This window comes from Corylus avellana, chromosome ca4, assembly GCF_901000735.1.
Source record: "Corylus avellana chromosome ca4, CavTom2PMs-1.0".
Classification (NCBI taxonomy): Eukaryota; Viridiplantae; Streptophyta; class Magnoliopsida; order Fagales; family Betulaceae; genus Corylus; species Corylus avellana.
In genome coordinates, this window is record NC_081544.1 from 9,960,106 (window position 1) to 9,986,259 (window position 26,154).

The 26,154-nt window shown below is 36.0% G+C and overlaps 3 protein-coding genes across 3 annotated transcripts; 2 read left to right on the top strand and 1 right to left on the bottom strand.

Moving 5' to 3' along the window:
- Positions 1-7,075: 7,075 nt before the first annotated feature.
- On the top strand, positions 7,076-12,564 carry LOC132179441 (polyadenylate-binding protein 2-like). The gene is made up of 6 exons (XM_059592169.1): positions 7,076-7,283; positions 7,396-7,498; positions 8,213-8,283; positions 11,650-11,841; positions 12,007-12,128; positions 12,269-12,564. Exons 1-6 carry the CDS (start codon positions 7,224-7,226, stop codon positions 12,315-12,317), a joined length of 597 nt encoding a protein of 198 aa, XP_059448152.1. The 5' UTR covers positions 7,076-7,223; the 3' UTR covers positions 12,318-12,564.
- Positions 12,565-14,327: 1,763 nt separating this feature from the next.
- LOC132177659 (phospho-2-dehydro-3-deoxyheptonate aldolase 2, chloroplastic-like) lies at positions 14,328-20,029 on the top strand. Its single transcript, XM_059590076.1, has 5 exons — positions 14,328-14,867; positions 16,238-16,515; positions 17,595-17,871; positions 18,068-18,313; positions 19,447-20,029. The coding sequence occupies exons 1-5, from the start codon at positions 14,373-14,375 to the stop codon at positions 19,711-19,713; spliced, it is 1,563 nt and encodes a 520-aa protein (XP_059446059.1). The 5' UTR covers positions 14,328-14,372; the 3' UTR covers positions 19,714-20,029.
- A 2,164-nt stretch (positions 20,030-22,193) lies between these two features.
- On the bottom strand, positions 22,194-23,388 carry LOC132179455 (protein EXORDIUM-like 2). Its single transcript, XM_059592186.1, has one exon. The coding sequence runs from the start codon at positions 23,331-23,333 to the stop codon at positions 22,410-22,412; it is 924 nt and encodes a 307-aa protein (XP_059448169.1). The 5' UTR covers positions 23,334-23,388; the 3' UTR covers positions 22,194-22,409.
- Positions 23,389-26,154: the final 2,766 nt, after the last annotated feature.

Consider the following 26,154-nt stretch of genomic DNA (forward strand, 5'->3'; position numbering starts at 1 on the left):
GATCTTATGGTGCTTGATGTTCTACAGGTTCTTCAGGCTAAGGATCCTTACCAACCTGCTGCGCCGGACTACTTTCTGGAAGATCATTCAACTCAACATACACAGGATCATCTTGTACTGGACTAGTAGGTTGTGTAGTACCTCTATCTTTGTACATCACCTTCTCATTGAAAACCACATCTCTATTGCGAATGGCTTTCTTATTTGGTCATCCCAGAGTCGATAACCAAACTCATCTCCTCCATATCCAATGAAGATGCACTTTAGTGACTTAAGGTCTAGCTTTCCCCTCACATGGTCACTAATGTGCGCATAAGCAATGCAACCAAAAACTTTAAACCATGAAAGATTTACCTTCTTTCCGCTCCATACCTCTTCCGATCTGCGTTGCTCCAACGGCACTGATGGTCCTCGATTAATGAGGTAGGCTGCTGTGTTGATTGCTTCAGCCCAAAACTGCTTGGATAGTCCTGACTGAATGCACATACTTCTGGCTCTTTCTGTCAGTGTTCGGTTCATCCGTTTTGCCATCCCGTTCTGCTGTGGGGTTCTTGGAACAGTCCGTTCTAAACGGATCCCATTCTCAAAACAGAACTTTTTGAACCCGGTGTCCTCGTACTCTCCACCGTTGTCAGATCTTAGCTTCTTGATCTTCAAGCCTGTCTCGTTCTCCACCTCCAATTTTTGTCTCAAGAAATAAACCCATACCTTCCTGGAATGGTCATCAATGGAAGTCACAAAGTATGACTTTCCGCCAATGGACGAGACTGTAGCTGGCCCCTAGACATCTGTGTGAACTAGCTCCAGCTTCTCATTTTTTAGGATTCTGCCACCTTTTTGAAACTCACCCGTTTCTATTTGCCGAAAATACAATTTTCACAGAAGTCGATATTAATCGACTTTAACTTTGGTAGCTTCCCCAATGAGTGCAAAACTTTGAGCCCTTTTTCACTCATGTGGCCTAGCCTTTGGTGCCACAGATCTGCTTCAACACTTGCATTCGCAACAGCAATAGTATCCCTCATATCTGTGGTCATATAGAGGGTACCAGTCTTTTCACCTTGAGCTATCATCATAGCCCCAAATGCGACCTTCCACTTACCCCTGTGGAAGTGAATGTCATGCCCTTCATCATCAAGTTGTCCCACAGAGATCAGATTCTTCTTCAGTTCTGGAACATGTCTGACTTTCTCCAACTTCCATACTGAATCGGCATGTATTCTGATCTGAACATTTCCCATGCCCACAACATCCAGCGCCGTACCATCAGCTAGATACACTTTCCCGAAATCTCCACTAACATAGTTTTCCAAGATTTCGCGTATCGCTGTTGTATAAAAGGAAGCCCCTGAGTCTAACACCCAAGAATCAAAGGGACTATCAACCGAGAGGATCAGGGCCTCTTGCGCTTCATCTGCCACCACGTTTCCAGAGTCGCTTGTTGCCTCTTTTTTCGGAGCTTTACACTGATTTTTGTAGTGACCCGTCTTGCCACAATTCCAACACTCAATAGTTTTTGAGCTACTCTGGCTGTTGGATTTTCTTGGATACCTTGACTTTGACCTGCCGGCCCTTGATCTCGACCTTCCATGCCCACTGCCTCTGTTTGAACTTCTGCCTCTAATTTCCACATTCAAAGCAGATCCGAAAGTGGACTTATCATCTGCCTTCTTCATGGTCGAATGAGAGATGATGTCTTGCACAATCTCATTGAACTTGAGAGTTGTCTTTCCAAACATGAGCGTGGTGACAAAATGCTCATATGAATCTGGAAATGATGCAAGCAATAACAAGGCTCGATCTTCTTCACTGAATTGAACATCTATCCGGTTCAAGTCGTTGATCAAAGCGTTGAAGATGTTGATATGCTTCATCACATCCTCGCCTTCCTTCATCTCCAGCTTGAAGAGTTTCTTCTTGAGGAAGAGCTTATTTGACAAGGATTTCCCCAGATATATGGCTTCTAGTTTGTCCCATATATCTTTGGCAGAGATCGCTGATATCACATGATTTAACACATCATCTGTGATATACATCTCAATGGTAGAGATTGCCTGTTGATCGATATCTGACCATTCGGGGCCAATCATATCCTCCGGTCTTTTTTCTAAGGCAACTAACAGCCTTTGTTGAATAAGAACGCCACGCATCCGCCTTTGCCATAAGCCAAAACTGATCTTCTCATCAAATGGCTTTATTTCAACTTTCATAGATCCGCCAGATCCATAATTTGGACTCCACTTCTTTGAACTGTCACTTGGAGAAGCAACTTCAGGAGTGGTTTCGGGGGTTTCGCGAGACATCCTTCTTGTTGTATAAACTTGACACTATTGCTCCCACTTGAACGGAACATGAACCGAGCTCTGATACCAATTGTTAGGAAATTAGACGCCACTAATTCCTCTTCTGGATCTTTGGGATTCAATTTGTTAAGAATACAACAATAATAAAATATAAAGGCACAAGACAAGAATTTATACGTGGTTCGGCCAATACTGCCTACGTCCACAGTGCACACCAGATATTACTATATCACTTTGAATGAACTACAATTATGGATAAGTAGATCTCACTCACACAGTGTATCTTTCACACTCCTGAAAAATACACACTCTTGTGTTTTGCTCACTCTCTCAGAAAAAATACTACTCTTGTATTTTTCTTGCTCTTTTTATGAAAGCACTCTCACTTTCTTTTAAGAAGCTCTCGTTGGTGTCTAATTTGCAAGTGGCCTTCCATTTTGTTATATAGGCAATTTCCTGCACCTATATTTCAAACATTTCGGTCACTTACTCTATAGCATAGCCCACAATTCTCCTTTCACACCTATTTTTCTTCTTTCATCTAGAAGCCCCCTTATCTATAAGCTTTAATAAAGACAAATGAGACAAGGCTTCTTAGAGCAATAAAGACAATCGGCCAAGGCTTTAACAAAGCCCCTTTTTGTCAAAGATTGCAGTTGCAATTATCTACGTGGAGAAATGTGATGAGTAATGAGAGTGAACCCAATTGTCAACAAAGGTGAGCCACACTTTGCCAACAATTTATAGGGCTTTAGAAGTCCTTGTTACACTAGTAAACCTAGGAAATTCGTAGGGTTTTAGTCCTATTACAAGTGGGACTTGGAAAACCCTAATATGGAAGGAAATGGAGTCTGTCCGCAGCTTCTAGAATTCTCCTACGCACAAGTGTGATCGATCGCAACTCGTGTGCGATCGAGTTGCGATCGATCACAAGTGCGATTGATCACAAGTCTCCTGCGATCAATCACACTACCAGAAACTTCAACTTTTCCAAAATTCTCTTTTTGAGCCCAAATCTTCCAAATTTACTTCTTTTCTTCCAAAAGCCTACAAAAACATGGAAAACACATAAAGGAACTGAAATTGCATAAATTAACTAAAACTAAAGGATTAAAACATGTAAGTTAAGGGCTAAAAATATGAATATTTTAGCACTTAACAGGGGGTGGGGTAGACATTTCTGTCTTTACCTTTTATTATTCTTGTTGTGTGTTTGTGTTAATAAACATAAAATAAATTTAAAAAACAAAAAAAACAAAAAAAAAACAAAAAAGAAAAAGAAGAAACTATGTTGTTGATTGAACATGATTACATCATAACTGTGATTTATATGTCATTGGTCTATTTAACATCTTGAATACTGCATGTCATTAGAAATCTGAGTTGTTTGGCTCATTTGTTGGATTAGAGAGACTTCACTTGTCTGAGTGTTTATCACATGCACATTAGCATAGGGTTTGTGAGGCATGAGATTTGACTTAAGGAGTGTGTGTTTTGAGATTTGTAGGTTAATTTGGTGATGAAAACCTTGTCTTTAAAATAAAAAATAAAATAAAAAAAAATTATTAGTTTGAGTTTCTCATTGAGTAGCCGGACATCGTGCCTCACTAAGTATTGAGTGTTCGCGTAAAAAGATGAGAAATTCGAGTTGATTGATTGTATGGCTAGTTAGGCTTCGTAGCTCTTTTTGACTTGAGTCATTAAGCCCTTAGGGATGTTTCTACATCTAATGCCCTAAAGCCACCTGGTTTGGGAGTCACTGGCCTAACACTCGTTACATAAGTTAATTAGAAGCTTAAGGAAGTCCAGCACTGCACAGCCTACACAAAAAATATATTTGGACTTGTTGATTCAAGCCTTGCTTGTTTTCATCTGATTGCATTCCTATGAATTTTGGGGTACTCAAACTTTGAGAATAATTGAAACTTCATGAGTCTATGTAAGTCTCATTTTACACTTATTGGAGCATGTAGTGTCTCAATTTTTCAGCTGTGAGTTGAGTGAATTTTGGATATCCTAATGATGTGATTGTTGTGTTCACCTTGCTCATAATGTATGAATCATGTGTTTGTGTGGGAATCCTTGTTTGTCAATAACATAGTGCCAAAAAATATTTGTGGGTATCATTGCTGTTAAACCCTCACTAGACTTCACTCGTCCTCTAGGGGTGCCTAGGGGTTTAAAAGGCTTGTTGCATATGCTAAATAGAACCGTTTCTCCCACGACAGCGGATTTATGTTTCATTTTCTGTTATGTTTTTCATTTTATTTTGCTAAGGGACTAGCAAAATGTAAGTTTGGGAGTATTTGATGAGTGTCAAATGTCGCATATTTGGGCCCCTTAACTTGTATTTGTTAAGAAATTTGCTTTGTTATTTTCTAATGTTTTTGGCTAGTTTTAGTGTTTTAGTGTTTTGCAGGTCATTGAGAGAAAACTGCGGTCTTTGGTGTGAAAATGTGCGAAGAAATCAAAGAAGTGAAGAAGAAGCATTCTCTGGAAATGCGCTTGAGCGCAAGGAGAATACGATCGAGCGCACTCGCGCAATCACCTGGACGCGCAGCGCCCAAGTGGTGCACCGCAGTAGCCTTAAAGACCCGAGTACGCTCGAGCGCACCCCGAGTGCGATCGAGCGCACTTACGCTGACCTAGCAGTGTCGAAACCCTTGACTTTTATTATTTATAGCATATTTTTCTATTGTAAACACATACTGGGAGGCGCCGTTTAGAGCCTATTTTCAACCTAGAGTTGTTCTTGAGCTTTTCGGACGTTTTCCTTTGTAAGTTTCATGTTTGTTATGATTTCAATTGATTTGATTATGTCTTTTGTTATCATGAGAGGCTAAAACTTTCAACTAAGGTTTAGGATGAAGCCTCGCCATTGATTAGTTTTATGTTTTCATGTTTGTTCGTACAATTCCGACTTTAATGTAACGTATATTCGCTTCAATTCAATTATGTGACAAAATTGTATTTGATTGTGCCGAAGTTGGATATTCATTGTATTTCATCCAACGGATACATTGCATCTTTTGATTTACTTTGGATATCCATTGTCTTTTGTGCAAAATATGGATACATTGGATCTTTTGAACTAAATTATATATGTATTGTCTTTTGTCAAATGGATGGATTCATTGAATCTTTCTATAGGAACAATAGAACATGCATAGGGTTTAATTGTTTGTCGGATTTATAAACTAAAACATGAGAATAGATGCTTTAATTTGGTGAGGTGGATTTTGAAAACCTTAGTACCTTTTTATCATTCCATTTAATCAGCTTTAACTTTAGTTTATTTTTATTTTGCACGACAAAAATCCCAAAATTCGGAACTAGGTAAAAATATAATTAGTTTAGATAAAAATTAATTTCTGCAACGCAATTCCCTGTGGGTCAACCTTGCACTTGCACACATTATATTACACATGACTCGTATGCTTGCGAGTACAATTAAATTTGTACATCAGTTCAGCCACCCCCAGACCGGCCTTGGGGGTGGCTGAGGTCAAACTGGGGGTGGTCGGCCACCCTCTCGACCACCCCCAGGGAGTGGTTCAGCCACCCCTATAAAAATTTTCAAACTGGAGGTGATGATTCGGTTTTTTCCAAAATCTGAGGTACTAGATTTGTCTTTTTAAAATCTAGGGGGAAAAAAATAAAAATATTAAAACCCAGACAGGACTGTAAACAAGTCGAGCTCGGGCAAGCTAGGGCCATCCAAGCGTGGCTCATTTAAAATTTTCACGAGCTCCAAAATCTAAGCTTGGCTCAGCTTGCTAAGGAAATTCCTTATGCGAGCCGAGTCGAGCCGGCTCAACTAATTCAAACTTTTTTTTGAAATAAATAAATAAAAACTAACTTGACTCAGTAAGAGAGGCTTCCATCCTTTTTATATATTACTTAGATGAGAAAGATTTTTTGCTTTTTCCATGTGGGACAACCGGACAAGTTAACTATTATTGTGAGAGATGTGTGCTTGATTTTATTTTATTGGTATGGGACACTTAAAAGCAAACAAATACAAGGAAAATCAAAAAGAGTTTACTCTTAACACTTAATAGTAGCAACCAAATGTTTTATATACATGGTTAATAATTCTAATATATGAAATTGACTTTGATAAAATTAAAAAAAAAATTTAAAAAGTTTATTATATATACAAATTATCTAACATTTTTTTTATTTATTAATCAATTAGCTCTTTATATATATAACTAAACCAATTAACTAATTAGTTAACTTAGTTTAATACACACAATACACTAGTTAACTATAAATAGTTATACACTATATGACTACATTATTAATATTCTAACTATATATATTTAGTATTTATGCTACATACTATGTAAGCATAAATACTATTTATAATATATAAACTATTTAATAAGTTATATACTATATAAGCTATTTTAATATATAAACTATGAGTCACGCTAATAAGCAAATCAAGCCCCTATACAAATATGTTCACGAACTTTAAACGAGCGAGTCGGGTTTTATACGAGTATATATCGTTTAATAATCGAGTATAGTTTTGTGTCCACAAGTAGCTCATTTAATAATCGAGTCGGGCACGAACTGGACTTTATCGAGCCGATCCCGAGCGAGCTCATAGGTAGTTTTGTTTGTTTACAGCCTTAAACTTAGATACTAAAAAAAAGTTATTAACCCTAAATTATTTAACCTTTTTGTTAAAATTAAAAAATAAAGTATTTAATCTTACGTATGCGGACGTGTGAAGGGCCGAATTGTAGGAAGCAGGATTATGAGAACCGTAGTGAAACCTTGACGTGAAGTTGCGGCGCTCTTTACTGTTTGGGTGTTCTTGAATCTTGGTACACAGAAACGCACACGCAACGACCGAGCGACCGAGCGAGAGAAAGAGAGAGAGACAGAGAGAGAAAGGGGCGGAGAGAGATGGAGAACGAGGACGTGGACACGTCTGGCGCAGAGGACACCCCCAACAACAATGAAGCAGTAATGCGTTTCCTTTTCACAAAACTTTTAATTTGAGTCCCCTCAACAGTTTAATCGAAGAAGAAAAATGCGAAAACCCTAATTGTAAAAAAAAACAAAAAATGTATTGCAGGAACTTGACGACATGAAGAAGCGGTTGAAGGAGATGGAGGACGAAGCGGCTGCTCTGCGAGAGATGCAGGCCAAGGTCGAAATGCAAATGGGTTCCACACAAGGTTGGTTTGTTTGTTTGTTTTTTCTGTTTTTGTTTTTGTTTTTGTTTTTTGTTTTTTTTTTTTCAATTGATCAGATTCCTTATATGCCGTACTCCTCTAATTTTTTTTTTTTTTTTTTAATGCAATTTCTAGTGTTTTGCGGGTTTTTTTTTTTTTGTATATATTTTTTGGTATTACATTGGTTTTTTTATAGTAGTATATAGGTTCCAATTCTGGTAAGAAGCTCTGTCAGTAGGTGATGATTAATATTTGAGTGCAAGCTCTTTTAGTGATCAAGTTTCGATTTGGATCTCCCTGAGAAATTAGAAAAAAAAAAATCTTACTAATTATTCATATGTTCCCGAGATGACAATGTATTTTTATTACATTTTGTGTTCTGTGTTTTTTTTTTTTTTTTGGTCCCAAGAAAAGGTGCAGAAGGACAATTGGTTTACATTATTAGAGTTGTTCTTTATTACATATAAAATGAGAAAAAAAAAAAAAAAAAAAGGAGCATCCTCTCTAAGCGCATGTTTAATTTGAATTACATGATAATAATGTTGGGGATAATTTGTTACATGTTTAATTAGAAGTTGACTTTGTAGTTGAATCAGATTAGGAGGATGGTTATGACGATGTGGTTGTGTGATGCTCCGTTTTATAACCTGATAAATAATGATGATTATGACGATTTTGATACTTATACTTCATAAGTTTTTTTTTGTGTGCAACTAGATCCTGCTAGTGAAGCTGCAGCACAGGCAAATAGAGAGGAAGTAGATTCTCGATCAATCTTTGTTGGGAATGTGAGGCCTCTTTCTTATTTAATTTGTTGTTTGTCTTTGTAGAATTCAAGTATCTTTCAAGTAGCACGAAAATTAAGAGGACAATATATAATTTATGTTAGGAAATTAAGTTAAAAAGAAGGATTATATCAATAAGAGAGTATTTGCTGGAACTAAAATTAAACCTTATTGCTAGAACTAAAATTGAACCTTTTCCAAAGTCTGGGATAGGTAGTAAGTATTTAAGCCTAATAGTGTTCCCGCTTGAACACTTGATGCTGCTAGGTTCTCCTCAGTTAGCTTGTGGAATATGGTAGCTACTTTTATTTGGTTGCGTTGAAATAGGGCAAGAACTGCATGTTTGCACTTTGCACAGAGTCAAGCTTGAGTAGATTGCAAGAGTATGGGAACACAGTCGTATCTTTCCTTCTTTTTTCTTTTTTAGCATTCAACGTTTAACATGCTCAATGAAGAATAAGCACCTATTGGGTTATGTGTTCAGGAAACAGTCATTGAAAATTGGCCAATAAGCTCTAGCTGAAATAGCATCTCATGCCCTTTAGGAATAGGATGAACTTATGTTGGGTAAGGTCTTGGGTTCAAAACCCATTTGGTACATTTGTAACTTACCAATAATATATATATATATATATATATATATATATATTCCCTTTCTCTCTCTATCCCTCCTACTCGAAGAATGTACAACCTTTCTCTTTAAAAGGAACCAAACAGGTGCTAAAATGTGGATTAGCAAGTTTGTCAATTGTTTTAGATGTACAGATTCTAAACGTCATCTTTAGTTCCTTCCTAAATGTATGGTTTTGTTTCCAATAATTCTTGCCATTAGATCACTTCTTGTCCATTGATCTTTTCCCTGATGATAGGTAGGGCTGAAATACTGGGTGGTTATTAGCCCCCCGCTAACGGCCTATATATATATATATATATATATATATATATATATACACACACACACACACATAGAATAACGTCATATGTGGTAGGGTATTACCGCATTACCGTAGAAACAACATTGTATTGGTTTTTTCTGATTTTTTTCCTTTTAAAAAGTGGTTAGTGGTTTGGTTAACCGCCTAGGCAGTTAGACGATTTTACTAACTGCCTAGGCAATTATGGTTAGCAGTTAGCCAATAACCGTTAACCGTAACCATAACCGCCTTTTCACTCCTAATGATAGGACTTAGGTTTCAAGTTTTGGAGTCTGGATGTAGTATGGGATAGTGATTGCTCCTCTTAACCTTTTTCCCTTTTTGTGATATTGACACTGTTCTTGGCGTTATGCTTGTTCAAAATGCTTATTGGTTTCGATTAACAATGATTAAGGCCTTTCTTTCTGCCCCTTACTTTTTCCAGCTAAGACTACCTTTCTTAACCCATGGGGTGGCATTTTCAATGTTTGCGGCAGTTGTATCTGGCAGCTAAGTGAACCATTAACTTGGAGTTATCTAACTACTTCCTTGAAGAGTGCTAAAATCATACTATGTTAGAACTGTAATCATTTTCATTAGATGTACTTGATTGTTCATAATTCCAAGTTGAGATTTGTGTGTGAACGTGCGCATGGGATTTTCTAAGCTTTAGAGTCTTGCATTGACTTTGTGTTTGACTACAATCGCAGGTCAGAAGTCACTCTTCGAGTTTTCTGATTAACTAACGGTGTGGTATTTCTGATGTGAAATACAGCTGGGCTACGAAAAGAAATAAATAATGAAATTCAATAAGAGAGAGTGGGGAGGGGAGAGAGAGAGAGAGAGAGATAAATATAGGAATGCAGGAGAGAGAAAACAATGAAAGTGATTAAAATTGTTTGTAAAAAAAAGTATTGAAAGTTTCTGAAAGTACAATTTGGGAAAAGAATCGGAAAGGTAAGAAGGAAAGAGAAGAAAAAAACAAAATAGTAGAAGCCAAATTCTCACCACTTATCATTTTGGAGAGGGTGATAGAAAAAAGAAATGAAGCAATGGACAGGATATGTATCACATTTGTTGGTATAAACACTAGTTCTGGGGCTGGGATGGCCAGAGGAACAGATGTTATTCAAGATTTCTAACCCAGACTCAAACAGTTGAGAGGTGTAATATGCCTTGAAGATTAAGGGCTAGGCGTGGGTATAGCTGTCATATTGGCAAAGCCAGCTGCTGCTTGGTGGCAATTATTGCTCGAGGAATGTTTAGGTGTTTGGCTATATCTGGTGAGGGGTCATTGATCTCCCTTTTTTATTTTATTTTCTCACTTGGATTAAATAGGTATCTCTTCTGTCTTTCCAGTATTATTGTTAGCTTTTCTTGTTTACTACTCGAGACAAGATCACAAGAATGACCTATGACCTCACAAGTTGATATATATCACTGTCTTCACCAGTTAATTTCTAAAAGTTTCACGGTTAGCGAGCTTATCTTTGTTGACATTATTTTAATTATTTTTTGAAAAATGCTAGGCTTACAAATAATTTTACAAAAAAAACTTTTACAACATGATGTGGCACAAAATAATTGGATTTCTAAAAAATTGAATTTATCTCATTTTCAATCATGTTGTGCCACATCATGTTGTAAATTTTTTTTTTAAGCCTAGCATTCCTCTTATTTCTTTGATAGTATCAAGGACCTTGAACTGATGACATTTCTATTAATTTGGCTCAAAATTCTTAAATTTTACATGCTTTTCTGATGTAACAAACATGGAGAAATGACATGTTTATATGGCAGTTTTGTCTTGCATTCTTATGAATGATGTGCGTGTACTTTTGGCATGGGAAAACCATATTCGAATTTCCTCATCTTCTGATGTAACCATTATTGCTTTTCTGAGGTACCCCCATGGGTGGGCCCAATTACTTTAGAAATCATGAGGGTTTCAGCCTTAATCTAGAAAGTTTCTTAAGTGAATCTAATAAAGTAGTAAAGGCATTGATGATGGGTGGATTTGGGGCTTATATCTGCCTGAGAAAGCTCTCCTCCACCCTACAAAGATTTCAGAAAATAAATAAATAATGACGTGTTATTTGAATGGTGGTCAAAGAATACGCCTGCCAGAACATCAAGATGAGACCCAGATATACTGGTTGCATGAACCTTGAAAGCCAATAGCCAATCTTTGTTATGGTTGTCTGAACCACCAGTTTTGGTTACAAACTAGTTGAACACCTAGACATTGTTCATTCCATTAATCATATTTCTATATCTAATGTAATGGAGAGTTCAAGTAGCTGGTTGTACTAGTAAAAGGTTCATTTCAGTGTTCAGCCTCTAGTTCAGTTGCAACACTGAATTGATCTGTTAGGCTTATTAGTTGATTATTGTGTTCTCTGCTTGGTTGTTCCTCCCCTAAAATAATTCTTTTGGGCACAAACCGGGTCTGCAGGTGGACTATTCATGTACTCCTGAAGAAGTGCAGCAGCATTTCCAGACATGTGGAACAGTGAACAGAGTCACTATTCGCACAGACAAGTATGGTCAGCCAAAGGGTTATGCTTATGTGGAATTCGTCGAAGTAGAGGCTGTCCAAGAGGCTCTCCTGTTGAATGAATCTCAACTACATGGACGCCACTTAAAGGTGAAAGCAATATTTTTCATTTTTTTCTTTTCTTTTCTTTTATGTGTTTAGGAACAATATACACATCAATTTGACTCGTGCATGATTTTGAAACTTTATTGATATAAGTTCGAAACATTGGTATTTCGTTTTTCACCCACATGAACTTTTTAAATATGGTTGCAGGTGACTGCCAAACGGACCAATATACCTGGGTTGAAGCCATATCGTGCTCGTCGACCCAACCCCTTTATGCGAGCCAGAAGCCCAATTATAGCTCCCTACAGCTTCTCCCCTTATGGATATGGGTATGCTTCTTGAAGATTGCCTCCTCTTCTTGTCATGGATTAACTTGTGATTCTCCAGCCACTCTTGTTTTTCCTTCATTTGATTGTTATCTGCCCTCTGTGAACCTTTAGAGTGAAACTCTAGCATATTTCTGTTGCAGGAAGGTTCCAAGATTCAGAATGCCAATGCGTTACAGTCCATACTTCTGACTGTTCCATTTTTCTCGAGGCAGATATGCTGGTAGTCAGTTAATGGACAAGTGCAACACCTTATCCCTTTGTCATCTCATGGATAATGTTCTGGAAACATTTAAGAAGTATGCTATTTAGATTGGTCTGATTGTGTTTGAGATTTGAGCTTTTTGTTGAGTTTATCTAAATACTTTAATGCTTCTCATCTGTATATTACTCTTTGAAATTTTTCATAGAAGCTGCTTCCATTGCAGGTTTTGGTGCACGTAAATTGTTTGGTTTGTTTAGCTCCTTTTTGCTGCTTACATCACATCACATTGCACAAAATTAGTCTCTGAATATTCAGATTTGAGATTGTATTTGGTTCACTTCAGTAGTTGCATACAAGTTCTCACAGTATTTTTCAAGTTTGTGTCAGAAGTAGAGAGAAATTGGAGGAATATGCTAAGGGGGGGAAAAATAGAGAAAACTGCAGGAAGGGTATAAAAACTTCTTACTGCTTTTATTCTCCTTGCTGGAATAAATAAAAATAGGATACTATCCTTCATATAACTTGACCCTTGTGGGCTTGCGGAGGACTTGTATGTTTTGCATGCATGAATTGTCTTATAATTTATGTTGCCTGTGTGATAATCATTCTTTTCTTTGTTTAGCACATTTGAAATAGAGAATATTAAATTAAATTTCGAAGATTTATAGGTGAATATATGGTTATATAAATTACATAAATAAAATTATAATCATAAAATAGTTTATCTCTACAACGCTACTAAACGTGGTTGGTTGCATACGCACGTGCCCGCTTGTGTTGTTCGAAGTCACCATCCGAGCCGCCCACCACCTAGGCTAGGACCATCTTTCTTACTGGATTTTCCTGGGAAACACAAAATTTCACTTCCCAGATATTCTGTTTTTGTTAATATTAATATTAATATTTGTCTTAGGTGAGTATTACTGATTTGACAAACGTTTTGGGTCTATTTGAAATTGTGATTTCAATAAGTATGATTTTAAAAATTGTGTTTTTTAAATCGCTTCTTTTTAAAATCGTAAAATCGTTTGGTAAAACATATTAAAAAATATTTTTTTTATTAAATATTTGTTATGAGAAATTGTGATTTTGGTTTAAATTCAATTTTTTTCAAATAAGCATTCTCTAACCTGCTTATAGAAATTATAGATTTTTTTTTCTTTTTTAAATCACAATGCTAAACACTTTACATTATGTGATATCTTTTAAAAACATAAATTATTTTTACAAAATCGCAATTTTAAACGCACTCTTAATTCAAAATGCTAAAAAAGGTAACAAATCTCAGTCACATCATTGTATCTTTGGCAAATACTATAAAAGCTCCTTATTGGATATACTTAGTTAATATAAGCCAAAATTATGACAAGTTATTTAGTTAATATAAGCCAAAATTATGTTCAAATAACTTCTCAAATACACATATTTTAGTTTTTGATTAGCTATTTTTAGGAAACTACTTTAACTCACGTATATTTTTTTTTTAATCATTTCTCTCTATTTCTTTTTTCTTTTTTCTTTTTTATTACTTTCATTTTTCTGTCCTTTATATTGGTGATTTAAGAAAATAATAAAAAATGTCCGTTTGGGATTGTGGTTTTAATAAGTACGATTTTTAAAATAGCATTTTTGAAATCGCTATTTTTTAAAATCGTAAAGGCGTTTGGTAAAACATGTTAAAAATAATTTTTGATTAAATATTTGTTATGCGAATTCATGATTTTGGTTTAAATTCACATTTTTTTTAAATAAACACCCCCTACCTTGCTTATTGAAATCGAAGATTTTTTTCCTATTTTAAATTAAATGTTTTTTAAATCGCAATACCAAATGCCTTATGTTTTACGATATTTTTTAAAAACACAGATTATTCTTACTAAATCGCAATCTTAAACACACCATAAAATAATACTGGAAAAAAAATAAATAAATAAATAAAAAAATCTGAATTGAAAGAATAGTAGGTGACTAAAATTTTTCTTTATTTAAAAAGCCTCCTCCTAGTCCTAGCTGTGTCTTCAGCTCTCTCTTGACTCTCAGAAATGGCGCTTACTGTCACCTCCACCCTCTCTTCTAGACCCCTTCTCCAACCCCTCCAACCCACCAAACCCCTCCATCACCACCTCTCTCTCCCCACCAGCCACAAACCCATATCAGCCGTTCACGCCGCTGACCCCTCAAAGTCCTCCAAGTCAACGCCGACGACCGCCACAACTACCCCAATTCCCACCAGATGGAGCATCGACAGTTGGAAAGCCAAGAAGGCCTTCCAGCAACCCGAATACCCTGATCAGGATGCGCTCGACTTTGTCCTCAAGACCCTCGAGTCCTTTCCTCCCGTTGTCTTCGCTGGTGAGGCGAGGAGCCTGGAGGACCGCCTGGCCGAGGCCGCTCAAGGCAAGGCGTTTCTGCTTCAGGGTGGTGATTGCGCTGAGAGCTTCAAGGAGTTCAACGCCAACAACATTCGTGACACCTTCCGTCTTCTTCTCCAGATGGGCGTGGTTCTCATGTTCGGTGGACAAATGCCTGTTATCAAGGTCTTTACATTTCAGTTTTTTTATTAGTTTTTTTTTCTTCATTATATGTGTGATTTTTAATGATTTTGATGAATATATGCATAGGGGGATTGAATTTTGTTGAAAAATTTTGAAAATGATTGATTATGTGGGTAGGAACTGGGATCATAGATTGTGGAATGTGATTTCAGAATATATTTTTGATGATATTGAAATTGGGTGATGGCCAATTGCAATTAGATTGTAATGGGTTTGATGGTATAGATTAGAAAATTGATAATTCCATTTAAAAAGCTGAGATCATGGTGGTGCTAAACGTTAATTTTGATTTTCGAAATTATGCATGATGGAAATGGACTAGAGGTTGAAGGATTTGATCATTTAGGTAGGTAGATTAGTCGCCCAATTTACAATTAGCAATTATGCATGATAAAATTGTACTAGAGGCTCGAGGATTGAATAAATTTAGATTTGATAATTTAGGTTGGCAGACAGGTGGCTCAATTTTGAAAGAGAAAAATCAAATTTAGTCCTTATGTTTTTGTGCAATTTCAATTCAATCTCTTGGTTTTCAATTTTGACAATTAGGTTCTTCGGCTTTACGTTAGTTTTTAATCGGTTCCTGTCTCAACCTGTCATTTAAGTAATTAACATTGTGTCACATCAGGCCAATAAGTCAATGACATATGACTCATGTTTAACGCATCATACACCAACTGCACATTAGTTGCAAATCTACTCAAAAAAAAAAAAAAAAAAGGATGGTGTTTGTGAGGGGAAGCCTCCCCTCTAACAGGGGTGGCTGGCAGGGCCACCACCCTTCGTCTGGTCAGGGGATGGCCACAGTTGCCACCCCTTTTTTAATTTCATCTTAATTTTTTTTTTTTTTTTTAAAAAAAAATGTTAGTAAATTTGCAATTTATGGTAGATTTGCCACGTGGAAGTACAATTGATGCATGACGTGTTAATTGCAAGTCACGTGTCATCGACTTATTAGTTTGATGTAGCATGCCATTAATTAATTGGATAACAAGTTGATACAGAAACGTATTTGAAACGGAAGTAAAACTCAGGGACTTAATTGTCAAAATTGAAAACTTAGGGATTAACTTGAAATTGCTCGAAACCTAGGGACTAAAATTGGTTTTTCCTAAACTGGAATTTTTCTCACGTATTGTACTGGCCATACTTTTGGTGATTCCCAAGAATATTCACAATCAACATTGGAAATTAGTATTATTAAATTGTCAACAGTTTGCGAAGCTGAAATTAGGGCGGAATTTATTTGTTATAATTGATTGTTGTTTTCTCAGTCAGTGATGATTCCTGAAATACTATATGATGCCAGTTACATTGAATCATTTGAAAACGTCATGGGTGTGATTATTTAGGTGGGTAGAATGGCAGGTCAGTTTGCAAAGCCAAGATCAGATCCATTTGAGGAGAAGGATGGAGTGAAGCTGCCAAGTTACAGAGGTGACAATATCAATGGCGATGCATTTAATACCGAATCAAGAGTTCCAGACCCGGATAGGATGATTAGGGCCTATGGCCAATCCGTCGCAACTTTGAACCTCTTAAGGGCGTTTGCCACTGGTGGGTATGCAGCTATGCAGAGAGTCACTCACTGGAATCTAGATTTCATGGAGCATAGTGAGCAGGGTGATAGGTATATTTCATACTCGTCTAGTTTAATTAGATATACCCTATTTATTTGGTTTTTTCATTTGTTTAAAGCTTCCTACTTAAATTCCTGATGTTTTAATCATGTAATGGTTTCTTCACAATACATTAAAGTATCTTTTTTCACGTGTTAGATACAACCTATTAGGGTTAAACACATTTATCATTTTGAAAAGTTGGCCCCAACTAAGGCCAATATTATTTTATAGGTGGAATTTGTGTCTTTTTTTTTTTTAATTTTATTTAATTTTATTTCAAATCCTATGTGTGGTCCTCCTAGCTCACTGGGATTGGCCATAAGCACCGGAGACAAATTGTAGATGTCAGTCATGGTTAAAAGAACAACAATGGGTTTTACCATCTCCTGTTAATTTTGCTGGGGGGTATAAAAGAGGGCTCTCTTTTTTTATTGATCATGTATTCCCTATTTACTTTCACCTCTGTCATTTTCTGTCTCCCCTAAGCACGATCACTGCTTAAACTTGTATCAAATAACTATCTGCATTGTCACATTCATGTTTTTGTTGTTGTGCATCTCATACAACTTTTCTCATCTTTATTGTGTTTCGGCTTGTCCATTAGTACATTAATCTAATATGTTGTATTTTATACATTACCACGTGTTGATTTTTTCTGTAAGGAGATTCCTGAATCATGAAAACTTTCTTGGATGGGATTTTCATCGGCTCAGGTCCAATGGAATTATTAGATATAGTATTTTTTCAATGCTCTGTTTTATCTTTAAGGGAAGGTAGAAATAAAATGAAAATCTCCCCCACCCCCACCACAAAGGAAACCTTCCTTTGTTATGCTTTTTTTATTTTTGTTGTATCTTTTCTCGCTGAGGATTAAACAAATGGTTTTTCTCCAAAATGGAAACTATGGGTGGCTTTGATTTCTAGGAATTAATTTCCAGATAAATTTTTCTTAACTCCATCCTGTAGCTTTATATATTTCTTGAATGGATTGTCTTAATGTAGGTCTAAAAAGAGTAACAGGTGAAGTTCCAATTCTCTGTCTTGGAATATTTTCTGGATTAAGCATGTTTTTGCTGTGGCTTAACAGGTACCGCGAACTGGGTCATCGAGTTGACGAGGCCCTGGGATTCATGGGTGCGGCTGGACTCACTGCTGAGCACCCAATCATGACCACAACAGATTTCTGGACATCTCATGAATGCTTACTTCTGCCTTATGAGCAAGCACTTACAAGAGAGGATTCTACTTCTGGGCTGTACTATGACTGTTCTGCTCACATGATTTGGGTGGGGGAACGCACGCGCCAACTTGATGGTGCCCATGTTGAGTTTCTGAGAGGAGTTGCTAATCCTCTTGGCGTAAAGGTATCTAGAATCTTTTGCTTCTATTTATATTTCAGCAAAAAAAAAAAAAGCAACAAAAGGACATGAGATTTTGACCTGCTAAATACTTATGCATCTTTGTTCCATTGTTAAAGAATTTATTTTTGTGGGTGATAACTTGATTTTGCTTTGGTTTCAAAAGATCAGAGAGCTAATAAAAGAGTGCATTGTGATATAGGCAAGTGACAAAATGGATCCGAATGAGCTTGTTAAGCTCATAGATATTCTAAATCCTAAGAACAAACCGGGAAGAATAACGGTAATTGTACGAATGGGAGCCGAGAACATGAGAGTGAAGCTTCCTCATCTGATCAGAGCTGTCCGTGGAGCAGGTCAAATTGTCACTTGGGTTAGTGACCCCATGCATGGGAATACCATTAAAGCTCCTTGTGGACTTAAAACCCGTTCCTTTGATGCAATTAGGGTATGATCTCTGGCTTAATTTAAATCTATTACATCCACTGTGTTTGGTTGCTTAGTTTTAAGGGTTAACTATATTTAACCACCACCCCACCCCCCACAAACTAATTACCATCCTTTTTGCAATGTCCCATTCTGCAACTGAAAATGACAAAAATACCCCCCATGAGATTAAAAATATATATTTTAATTTTATGAAGGGTATTTTTGTCATTTTGGGTCGCAAAAGGGGACACTGCAACCCCAATGGTACACTTTTTTTTTTTTTTTGGTGGGGGGGAGACATTGCAAAAATTAAAACATTGAGGGGACATTACAAAAAAGTTGGTAGCTAGAGGTAGGTAAATGTAGTTTCCTAGTTTACTTTTGTTGTTTTGAAGTATCTGGTGGAACTGCTAAATCAAGCAACTATACAAGTTTCGTGTGGGTCATTCAACCTGTAGCCATGATCTTTAACCGCCTTAATTAATGTTGTCCTTATTGATGGTATATTTGGTTGGCATAAAACATTACTTTATTGCTTTTACTTTGGAAGAACTCTTTTAAAATAGGATTACTTCCCTATGTCTGTTATTTGGTATTACTGCTTGTGAAATAGGATTACCACCACCCCTGCCCCCCTTCCCTCTTCTTTTCACTTTGGCAGAGGTGAGATGTTGACTTGTATCATACTACAAAAATGTTCAAAGAAGAAACTTTCCAGATTGTAAACTGAACCTATGCATAATAGTTTCTCAATAGAGGCTGTTGATTACCTTTTATGTGGTTCTTTGGCTCCCTAGATGACTCGAATTCTTTTATCTGTACCCCACTCCTTCGTAAAGTGTCCATATTGATGACATTTTCTACTGACATAAAATAATTAGTCAATTTCTCAACAGTTTATTTAGTAGACATTATAATGAAACCAGAAAAGAAAACAAGAAGAAAGAATGTTTGTAGGTAAGACTAAAATATCACTTTTACATTGTAATTTATGTAGACATTTTCGATAACATATTTATTTGAGACACCACTTGTAATTAGTGGTTTAGTTTTCTCTACCTCTGATGTTACTCATTTTGCAATATAAAGGCTACACCTTTTTCCATTTTCTATTTTTGGTAATCTTCTTAGTTTCTTTTTTTTTTCTGGTAGGCTGAGGTGAGAGCATTCTTTGATGTTCATGATCAAGAAGGAAGCTACCCTGGCGGTGTTCATCTAGAGATGACTGGGCAGAATGTGACAGAATGTGTAGGAGGTTCGCGAACTATAACATATAATGATCTGAGCTCACGGTACCACACCCATTGTGATCCAAGGCTGAATGCTTCTCAATCTCTAGAGCTTTCCTTTATTATTGCAGACCGGCTACGAAAGAGAAGGATTGGCTCAAGGCATCCCATGGCCTCAGTTAGATTCTAGGAGGTTTTTGTCTGTTTCTTGGTAATGGTTTTGAGGTGTGTCTATCTATATGATCTATGTGTGTGTGTATATATATATATATAGTGATATAAAAGAGGAAGTGAAGACCTTCAAGTGCAATGGAAGTTGGCAAATCTGATTGAATAAATCAAATAAATCTGAGGAACAGTGATGGTACTATACATATCTGCATATACTAGCACTAGTGCTTCCATGATTGAATGTAAGGCTTGTGTCGCTCTCAAAACATACCTTTGGATTTTATGATAATGATGATGAAAATATATGGGCAGGTTGTATCTTGTTTGCTACTTGATATCCAATACAGTTATCTATAAACACAGATTTCTGATCCCAGATATAAAATGCTTGGAACAACCTTACCTTGGCAGAATGTTGGCAAAAGAATTTCTGTAATTTTTGAACCAGCTTTCTCCTGGTTTTTCCTAGATTTTCTCAAGTTGCCTTCTTAAATTTCTTTCTTTTCATTGTCCAATTACTCGAATTGAAGAAACTTATTGAAGCCATGATCTAACTATTTTGTTTAGTTGATAAAATTATTGTTAGGGACATCATTCAACTTGAAAGCTCTAGTCAATGAATTTAGACTCATTTATATTATATTAATCACTTGCACTTGTAACATTTCTTTAATGTGGAACTCAATTTGTTTACACTGAAGTGTATATAGTCTATATCACTATATTGATACACCTCAAATTTAAGATTTTATTAATCTTGAGCCGCCGCTAAAATTATTTTTGATTTATGTGGGTTTATCCGCTTAAAATATCTTTGTTTCTATTTCAAGAACTCTTCATATATCTCACACTCGAATTCTCTTCTATTATCCTTCGCTTATCATTCATAATCTTAATTCTTGTTCTTTGCTTTGTATCCTTTTCAAGTTCAAACCTTACTCACCAATTCTTGGAGGTGAACAGTCAAAATTATATTTTATTACTTGTTTAATAGTATATATGATATTAAATTTTAAATATATTGTCACGTCATTTAAAAACGTGACATTGACTTATTTTACACAACGTATAAGATTTGATATTTTCCAAAAGTCAGCCGTTCATGAATGCTCTTCTCACCCTGGCTACCTCTCCCATCCCCCTCCCAACCAAACAACAACTGCATTTCTCAGGAAATAATGGTCCTTGGAACATGTCCATTTTGAGCTGAGCAATAAATACTGTACTAAAAATATTAAAATAGATGAGCGTACAAACTTTTAGCCCAAAAAGACAGAAATTTGGACAGTTCAAATCTCACAATCATTTATAACTAGTTGTAGGCTTCTTGCTCTCGTGCTCTAATTGGGGTATGCAAAGATAAATGCTATCTTATAATCTTCAAGTAGATAAATTTTGCAAAGTTTAACGGTAAGAGTTCCATATAAATCATGGAATTTATCAAGGGAATACTTTTGTTGGTTGAGAAGCGAAAAGCCTTTCTTAGATGCAACTTTTGTTCGTATGTCAAATTCAAGTCGTGCGGAACATAAGTATAAGACTATATAAAGTTAACCATAGTCTAACTAATTTAAATAAACGAATTAGACCCATCAACTAATTTTTGTATAGAATCCGTCTTGAATTCGCAGGTCATGTCAAAAATTGACAGCTCTAAATATCGTGTATCGAATTCATATCGTGTCAAAGTATGAAACGAATCAAACATTAATTTTATATTAAATTTGTATCAAATTTTTTAGTTATATAAAAAATTATCAAACCCTAATTTTTCGGAGAGAATCAAGACCCTTTATTAAAAAAATAATAATAATAATAATAGTTTAATATATACCAATGCTTATCTACATTGCATGATTAGGCCTTCTTCACTTTGGAGTATGGTCCCCACTGGCGTCTCCCCCACCAACATACACAAACAATAATGCCACAGCCGCAAATAATTAATGAGATTTAATTTTTGGTCCGTATGCCCATATTGCCCATGAGTCATGACCTCACCTCATCATTTCCCCGACCCTACCATACGGCCCCCAGCGTCACTAATTAATTGACCACCCCTTCATTCTCATCCCCTAACTCCATTACTAATTAATTAAATATCATATCATTTTTGGCAGACAAATAAATCTTACATACGTCTACCCAATAATAGTTACTTGTAAATTAGAATTTAATTCAAAATTAATGAGTTAAAAAAACAAAATCGAGAATTTTGACATTTTTAATTATATAATTCCATAAAAACATGACTTACAAACAAGATACAAATCTTATAATCCATGATCCATTGAACCAGACCCTCTCCCTTACCCGCCCAAAGATTCGAAACAACAATGTTATAAAAAGAATTAGAATTCTCTTTAAATTATTTTAAATATAATATAAATTTTAAAATCATCATTAAATTTAAAATAATTATTATTAAATTTTATTTAAAAATAAAAATAAAAAATAAAAGCTTTAAACTTTCTTATATTCCCCCACCTTCACCGTCTGTGTGTTTCAACTCCATTAAGATTTTATAAAAGTATTTATTATTATTTCGCATTTCCACAGTTTTTGCGCTTTCTTAAAAGAAAATTTACACGTACGCAAAACGACAAACTTAAAGAGTGTCAAAGAAAATATCAACCCTATCATCCCACAGAACCCGCCACATCAGTATTTACATGCGTACACATATTTCCGACACATATGATGCCTCGTCGTCGTTCACACGAGAGTTTTGCAAGCAGATGTCTGCGGGTCCCACATCGCTGGCAAGAGGTACTTGCGCCCATTCACCCCGTGGGCGTTGAAGCTCGCCCCGGTGCTCTTATCCACCAGGACCCGACCAGGGTCACCCGGATACGCACCCGACCCGAAAACACCCGTGCAAGCTGAGACAGCCTCCAATGGCGCCGTAGCCGGGCCCTGGAAGTAACCGTTGTTAAACGGGTTGGTAACGGTGCCAGCCAAAACTGTGGCCAAGTTTATGATCATGCCGTCAACTCCGACGTCTCCGTTGGGCGAGACCAAGGGCGGGGTCTGTGGGCCATAAATGGGCTGGTGAAAGGGCCACGCGCAGTAACCCGGGCACTGAGTCTCAGAGTTTCCGACCCACACATACGCGGCCCGGGCATTCCCGTTACGCACCCGAGTCGACCCGTGTGACCCACACCGATTCATGCAAAACCCATCGACGGCGACATCCTTGGCCGTCAAAACAACATTGATCGCACCCAACTGGTTGACCTTGTTGGACAGAGCGACCAAGTGCGCGGTTTTGAGCGACTTCCCGAGAGTATAGGCCTCGTGGAGGATTTGCTTCCCTACGACGAGGGTGGACGAGCCCCCTTTGTACTTCTCAGTGGTTTTCCACCACGAGGACGCGGAGGGAAGTGATGCCCCCGGTGAGTTGAGCGACTGGATGAAGTCCACGATAATGGACCGTTGGATCGGGGTGAACTGGCCGTACCAGATCAGATTAACGGTGATGTTGCCCTTCAGGAGAACACCGTTGTGATATTTCAGCACGAGCGGCTGTTCCTGCACCAGAGCCGTAAGCTTCCTGGCACTGCCCACTGCGGGCTCGATGGTACAGCAAAGTGAGAAGAGAAGGGCAAAGGGGATGGCAAAACGGTAAATAGACGACATAGTGAGGGTCGAATGCTAAGGTAAAAGCTCGGCGTTGTTGTGCTTGAAGAGGATAGAGCAATGGGAGTGGGTATTTATATATGGGGATGTTCCGTTGTCGCGGTGTGAGTAAGGGAGACAGCTGTGAGAAGCGAGGGTGTCAACGTCAAGAGACAGCCACGTGGAGGAACGCGGTTGGTTGTTCAAATGTGAGCAGCGTCGCCAGGCTGTAAGGTTCTTGAGGGTGACGTGGTGGTCTACAGGGGGAGGTAAAGGTATCGCAGCAGGAAATGATGCTGACCGGAAGCGTGTGGTAGAGTCTAGACTGGTTTTGAGGGTTTGAGGCAGCGGACATTGATTGTGACTCACCCCCATGAGGACGTAGATGATATTCAATGCTCTGACCCAAACTGATATTTCCCAATCCCCAAAATGCCACTCATCACTCATCCCTCTTTTAACATTTTCAAATTAGGTGGGTCCACTTCTCTTCAATGAATGATCCTGACCGTCACTTCCTCTGCCTACTATGCTATGTAGCTTGGTTTAGGACAAGCAAGATTTTTTTTTTTTTTTTTTTCCAATATTTTTGAAAATTTTCTACATGCTTGGTGTTTGAATAATTTAAACGTACGTTTAACGCTCTTCAAAAGTCTGTTGAAAAGTCAAAGTAATCGAAAGTGTTTTTAAATATTTAAAAAAATTAAAAATGATTAAAATGTACTTTTGACATAAATTTAATTTTTAAAAAATATTTTTTTGACTTAAAAGTTCTATTTCTTTAATATAATCTCAAACATACTATCTTAATCTCTTATTGAAGCATTTTTATCAGTCTCACTAAATTTTACTTATCAAAATAATCAAAAGTACAATTTTTTTATTTTAACTACTTACTTTTTTAAAACACCCTCACTATTTTACTTAGGATCAACTTTTACTATTTCATTTAAATATTATTTCTCAAATACTTCTTTATTTTTTTTGAATTTTTTCAAAAAATAAAGAATAAAAGATAAAATTTATATTATTCTTATTCTGAATGATTATAATAAGTATTATTCACTCATCATTTATTTTTAGTTAAAATAGTAAGAATAAAAAGTAAAGATTTTAGCCGCTTTCACCAAAATAACCAAAAATTAGTTTTGGCAAGGCTACAAAAGTGCTCTAAAGCTTGATGAATTTGGATTTCTAATAATTTGTGTAGAATATTATGAAAAAAATTACATAAAATTTATGCGTAAATAAATTTTGAACCAGCCCTGGTTGTGTTTGGCAAAGGGCAAGACCGTACTGGACCAAAAAACTTAAAAAATTCTTCTCAAAATTAATTCTAATATTCTTACTTTTTATATTATATTAATCATTTTTTATTATTATTCAAATAAAAAAATTATTATAATACAAATTTTTTTCACTTTTTTATATAAAATATTCTTACTTTTTTATCTCATATTAATCAAATTTATTACGATATCATTTCAATTCTTTTTTTTCCATTTCATTGCCAAATTACCAAAATTTAAGCATAGAAGGGAGGAGTAGGTTGGAATTAGATAAGGTATTTAGTGGTAGTAGGGTATAGGTGATTATAGTGGAAGGAGCATAATTGGAGAGATGGGGATGTTTAGGAAGGAAGGAGGAGGTTTGGTGAACAAATGACGATAAGCCAAAGGCCTAGGGGAGGCTAAAGCCTAAAAAGGTGTGAAGTTGGAGAGAAGTGTTTCAGTGGTTTAAGGATTATTATATTAATATAGTCACGCATGATGGAAACCAGTGGGATTTTAAAATTCACTTAAAACTGATTCCCTAGCCCTTCAAGCCCTCAAGCTATGTTCCCGAAACTCAACCTGTGAGCTACGGTGGGGCACCCCTCCCAGGCTTTTGTGACACTTACGTCATTTTAGCATTTTGTTTTTTATAGGATGGCATTCTCGTAAATAGAAGAAGAACAATGTAGCGCACCAGTCGAGGTTAGTGATTGTGGCCTTTTTTTTCTTTTCTTTTCTTTTTTTTTTTTTTTTCTTTTTTTGTTTTTTTGTGCGGGAAGAGTCTAGAAATTGGGGAATTTTAATCCCCTTTTTTCTGTCGGGGGGTAATGTAATTCACAGGCTAGTGGGGAACGCGGGACGGTGCCGACTGTGTGAATTTTTTGCACGTGACTTCTTTATTTACCTATTTATTTATAGACACAAATTTCTTTCAAATTAATTTAAAAAAATATTTTTTAATTCATTTAAAATATTATTAATTATTTATAAATATTTAAAATTCATATTAAATTTAGCCTAAATTAATAAAATATTATTAATAACATTAAAAATTTAATGTATTTTTTAAATATTTATAAACACTTTACACTATTTTTAATAAATTAAAAAAAAAAAACTTTTTCAAACTAATTTAGAAAAAATTTCATCCATTTATTTATTTATTTCCGTTTCAAGGCTAAAGATAAAGGGTATGCACGTGTTTAACGTATTTTATTTCTTACTTTTATGCTTCATGACTTTCGTGCCTAATTCTGTCTACCAATTCCTTTTTTTTTAAGAGCAATTTTATAAAAGAAAATGCTACGGGTTCTTATGGTATTTTTTTTTTTTATATATATATTTTTTAAATTCTAATTGAATATTATTTTTAAAAAATTGGATTAAAACCTCGGAAGAAAATCTAATATTTTCCTTTTATAAAGTAGATTCTTTATCAATGTAATATAATTAAATTAGAGGAATATTAAGTGTTCTCTTAGTGTTTTTTTTTTATGTTCGTCCTCCTATTATATAAGAGTATACTAAATGGTATTTTTTTTTCAAACATAATCTTACTTTGCACTCAA

What these genes read in the sequence shown, in the direction of transcription:
- LOC132177659 (XM_059590076.1), top strand. Translation starts at nt 14,373, where the DNA reads ATGGCGCTTACTGTCACCTCCACCCTCTCTTCTAGACCCCTTCTCCAA. An exon ending in CTAATCCTCTTGGCGTAAAG is followed by an intron (nt 17,872 to 18,067) that starts GTATCTAGAATC and finishes ATTGTGATATAG; the next exon opens with GCAAGTGACAAAATGGATCC. An exon ending in GTTCCTTTGATGCAATTAGG is followed by an intron (nt 18,314 to 19,446) that starts GTATGATCTCTG and finishes TTTTTCTGGTAG; the next exon opens with GCTGAGGTGAGAGCATTCTT.
- LOC132179441 (XM_059592169.1), top strand. Translation starts at nt 7,224, where the DNA reads ATGGAGAACGAGGACGTGGACACGTCTGGCGCAGAGGACACCCCCAAC. An exon ending in TACATGGACGCCACTTAAAG is followed by an intron (nt 11,842 to 12,006) that starts GTGAAAGCAATA and finishes ATATGGTTGCAG; the next exon opens with GTGACTGCCAAACGGACCAA. An exon ending in TTCTCCCCTTATGGATATGG is followed by an intron (nt 12,129 to 12,268) that starts GTATGCTTCTTG and finishes TTTCTGTTGCAG; the next exon opens with GAAGGTTCCAAGATTCAGAA.
- LOC132179455 (XM_059592186.1), bottom strand. Translation starts at nt 23,333, where the DNA reads ATGTCGTCTATTTACCGTTTTGCCATCCCCTTTGCCCTTCTCTTCTCA.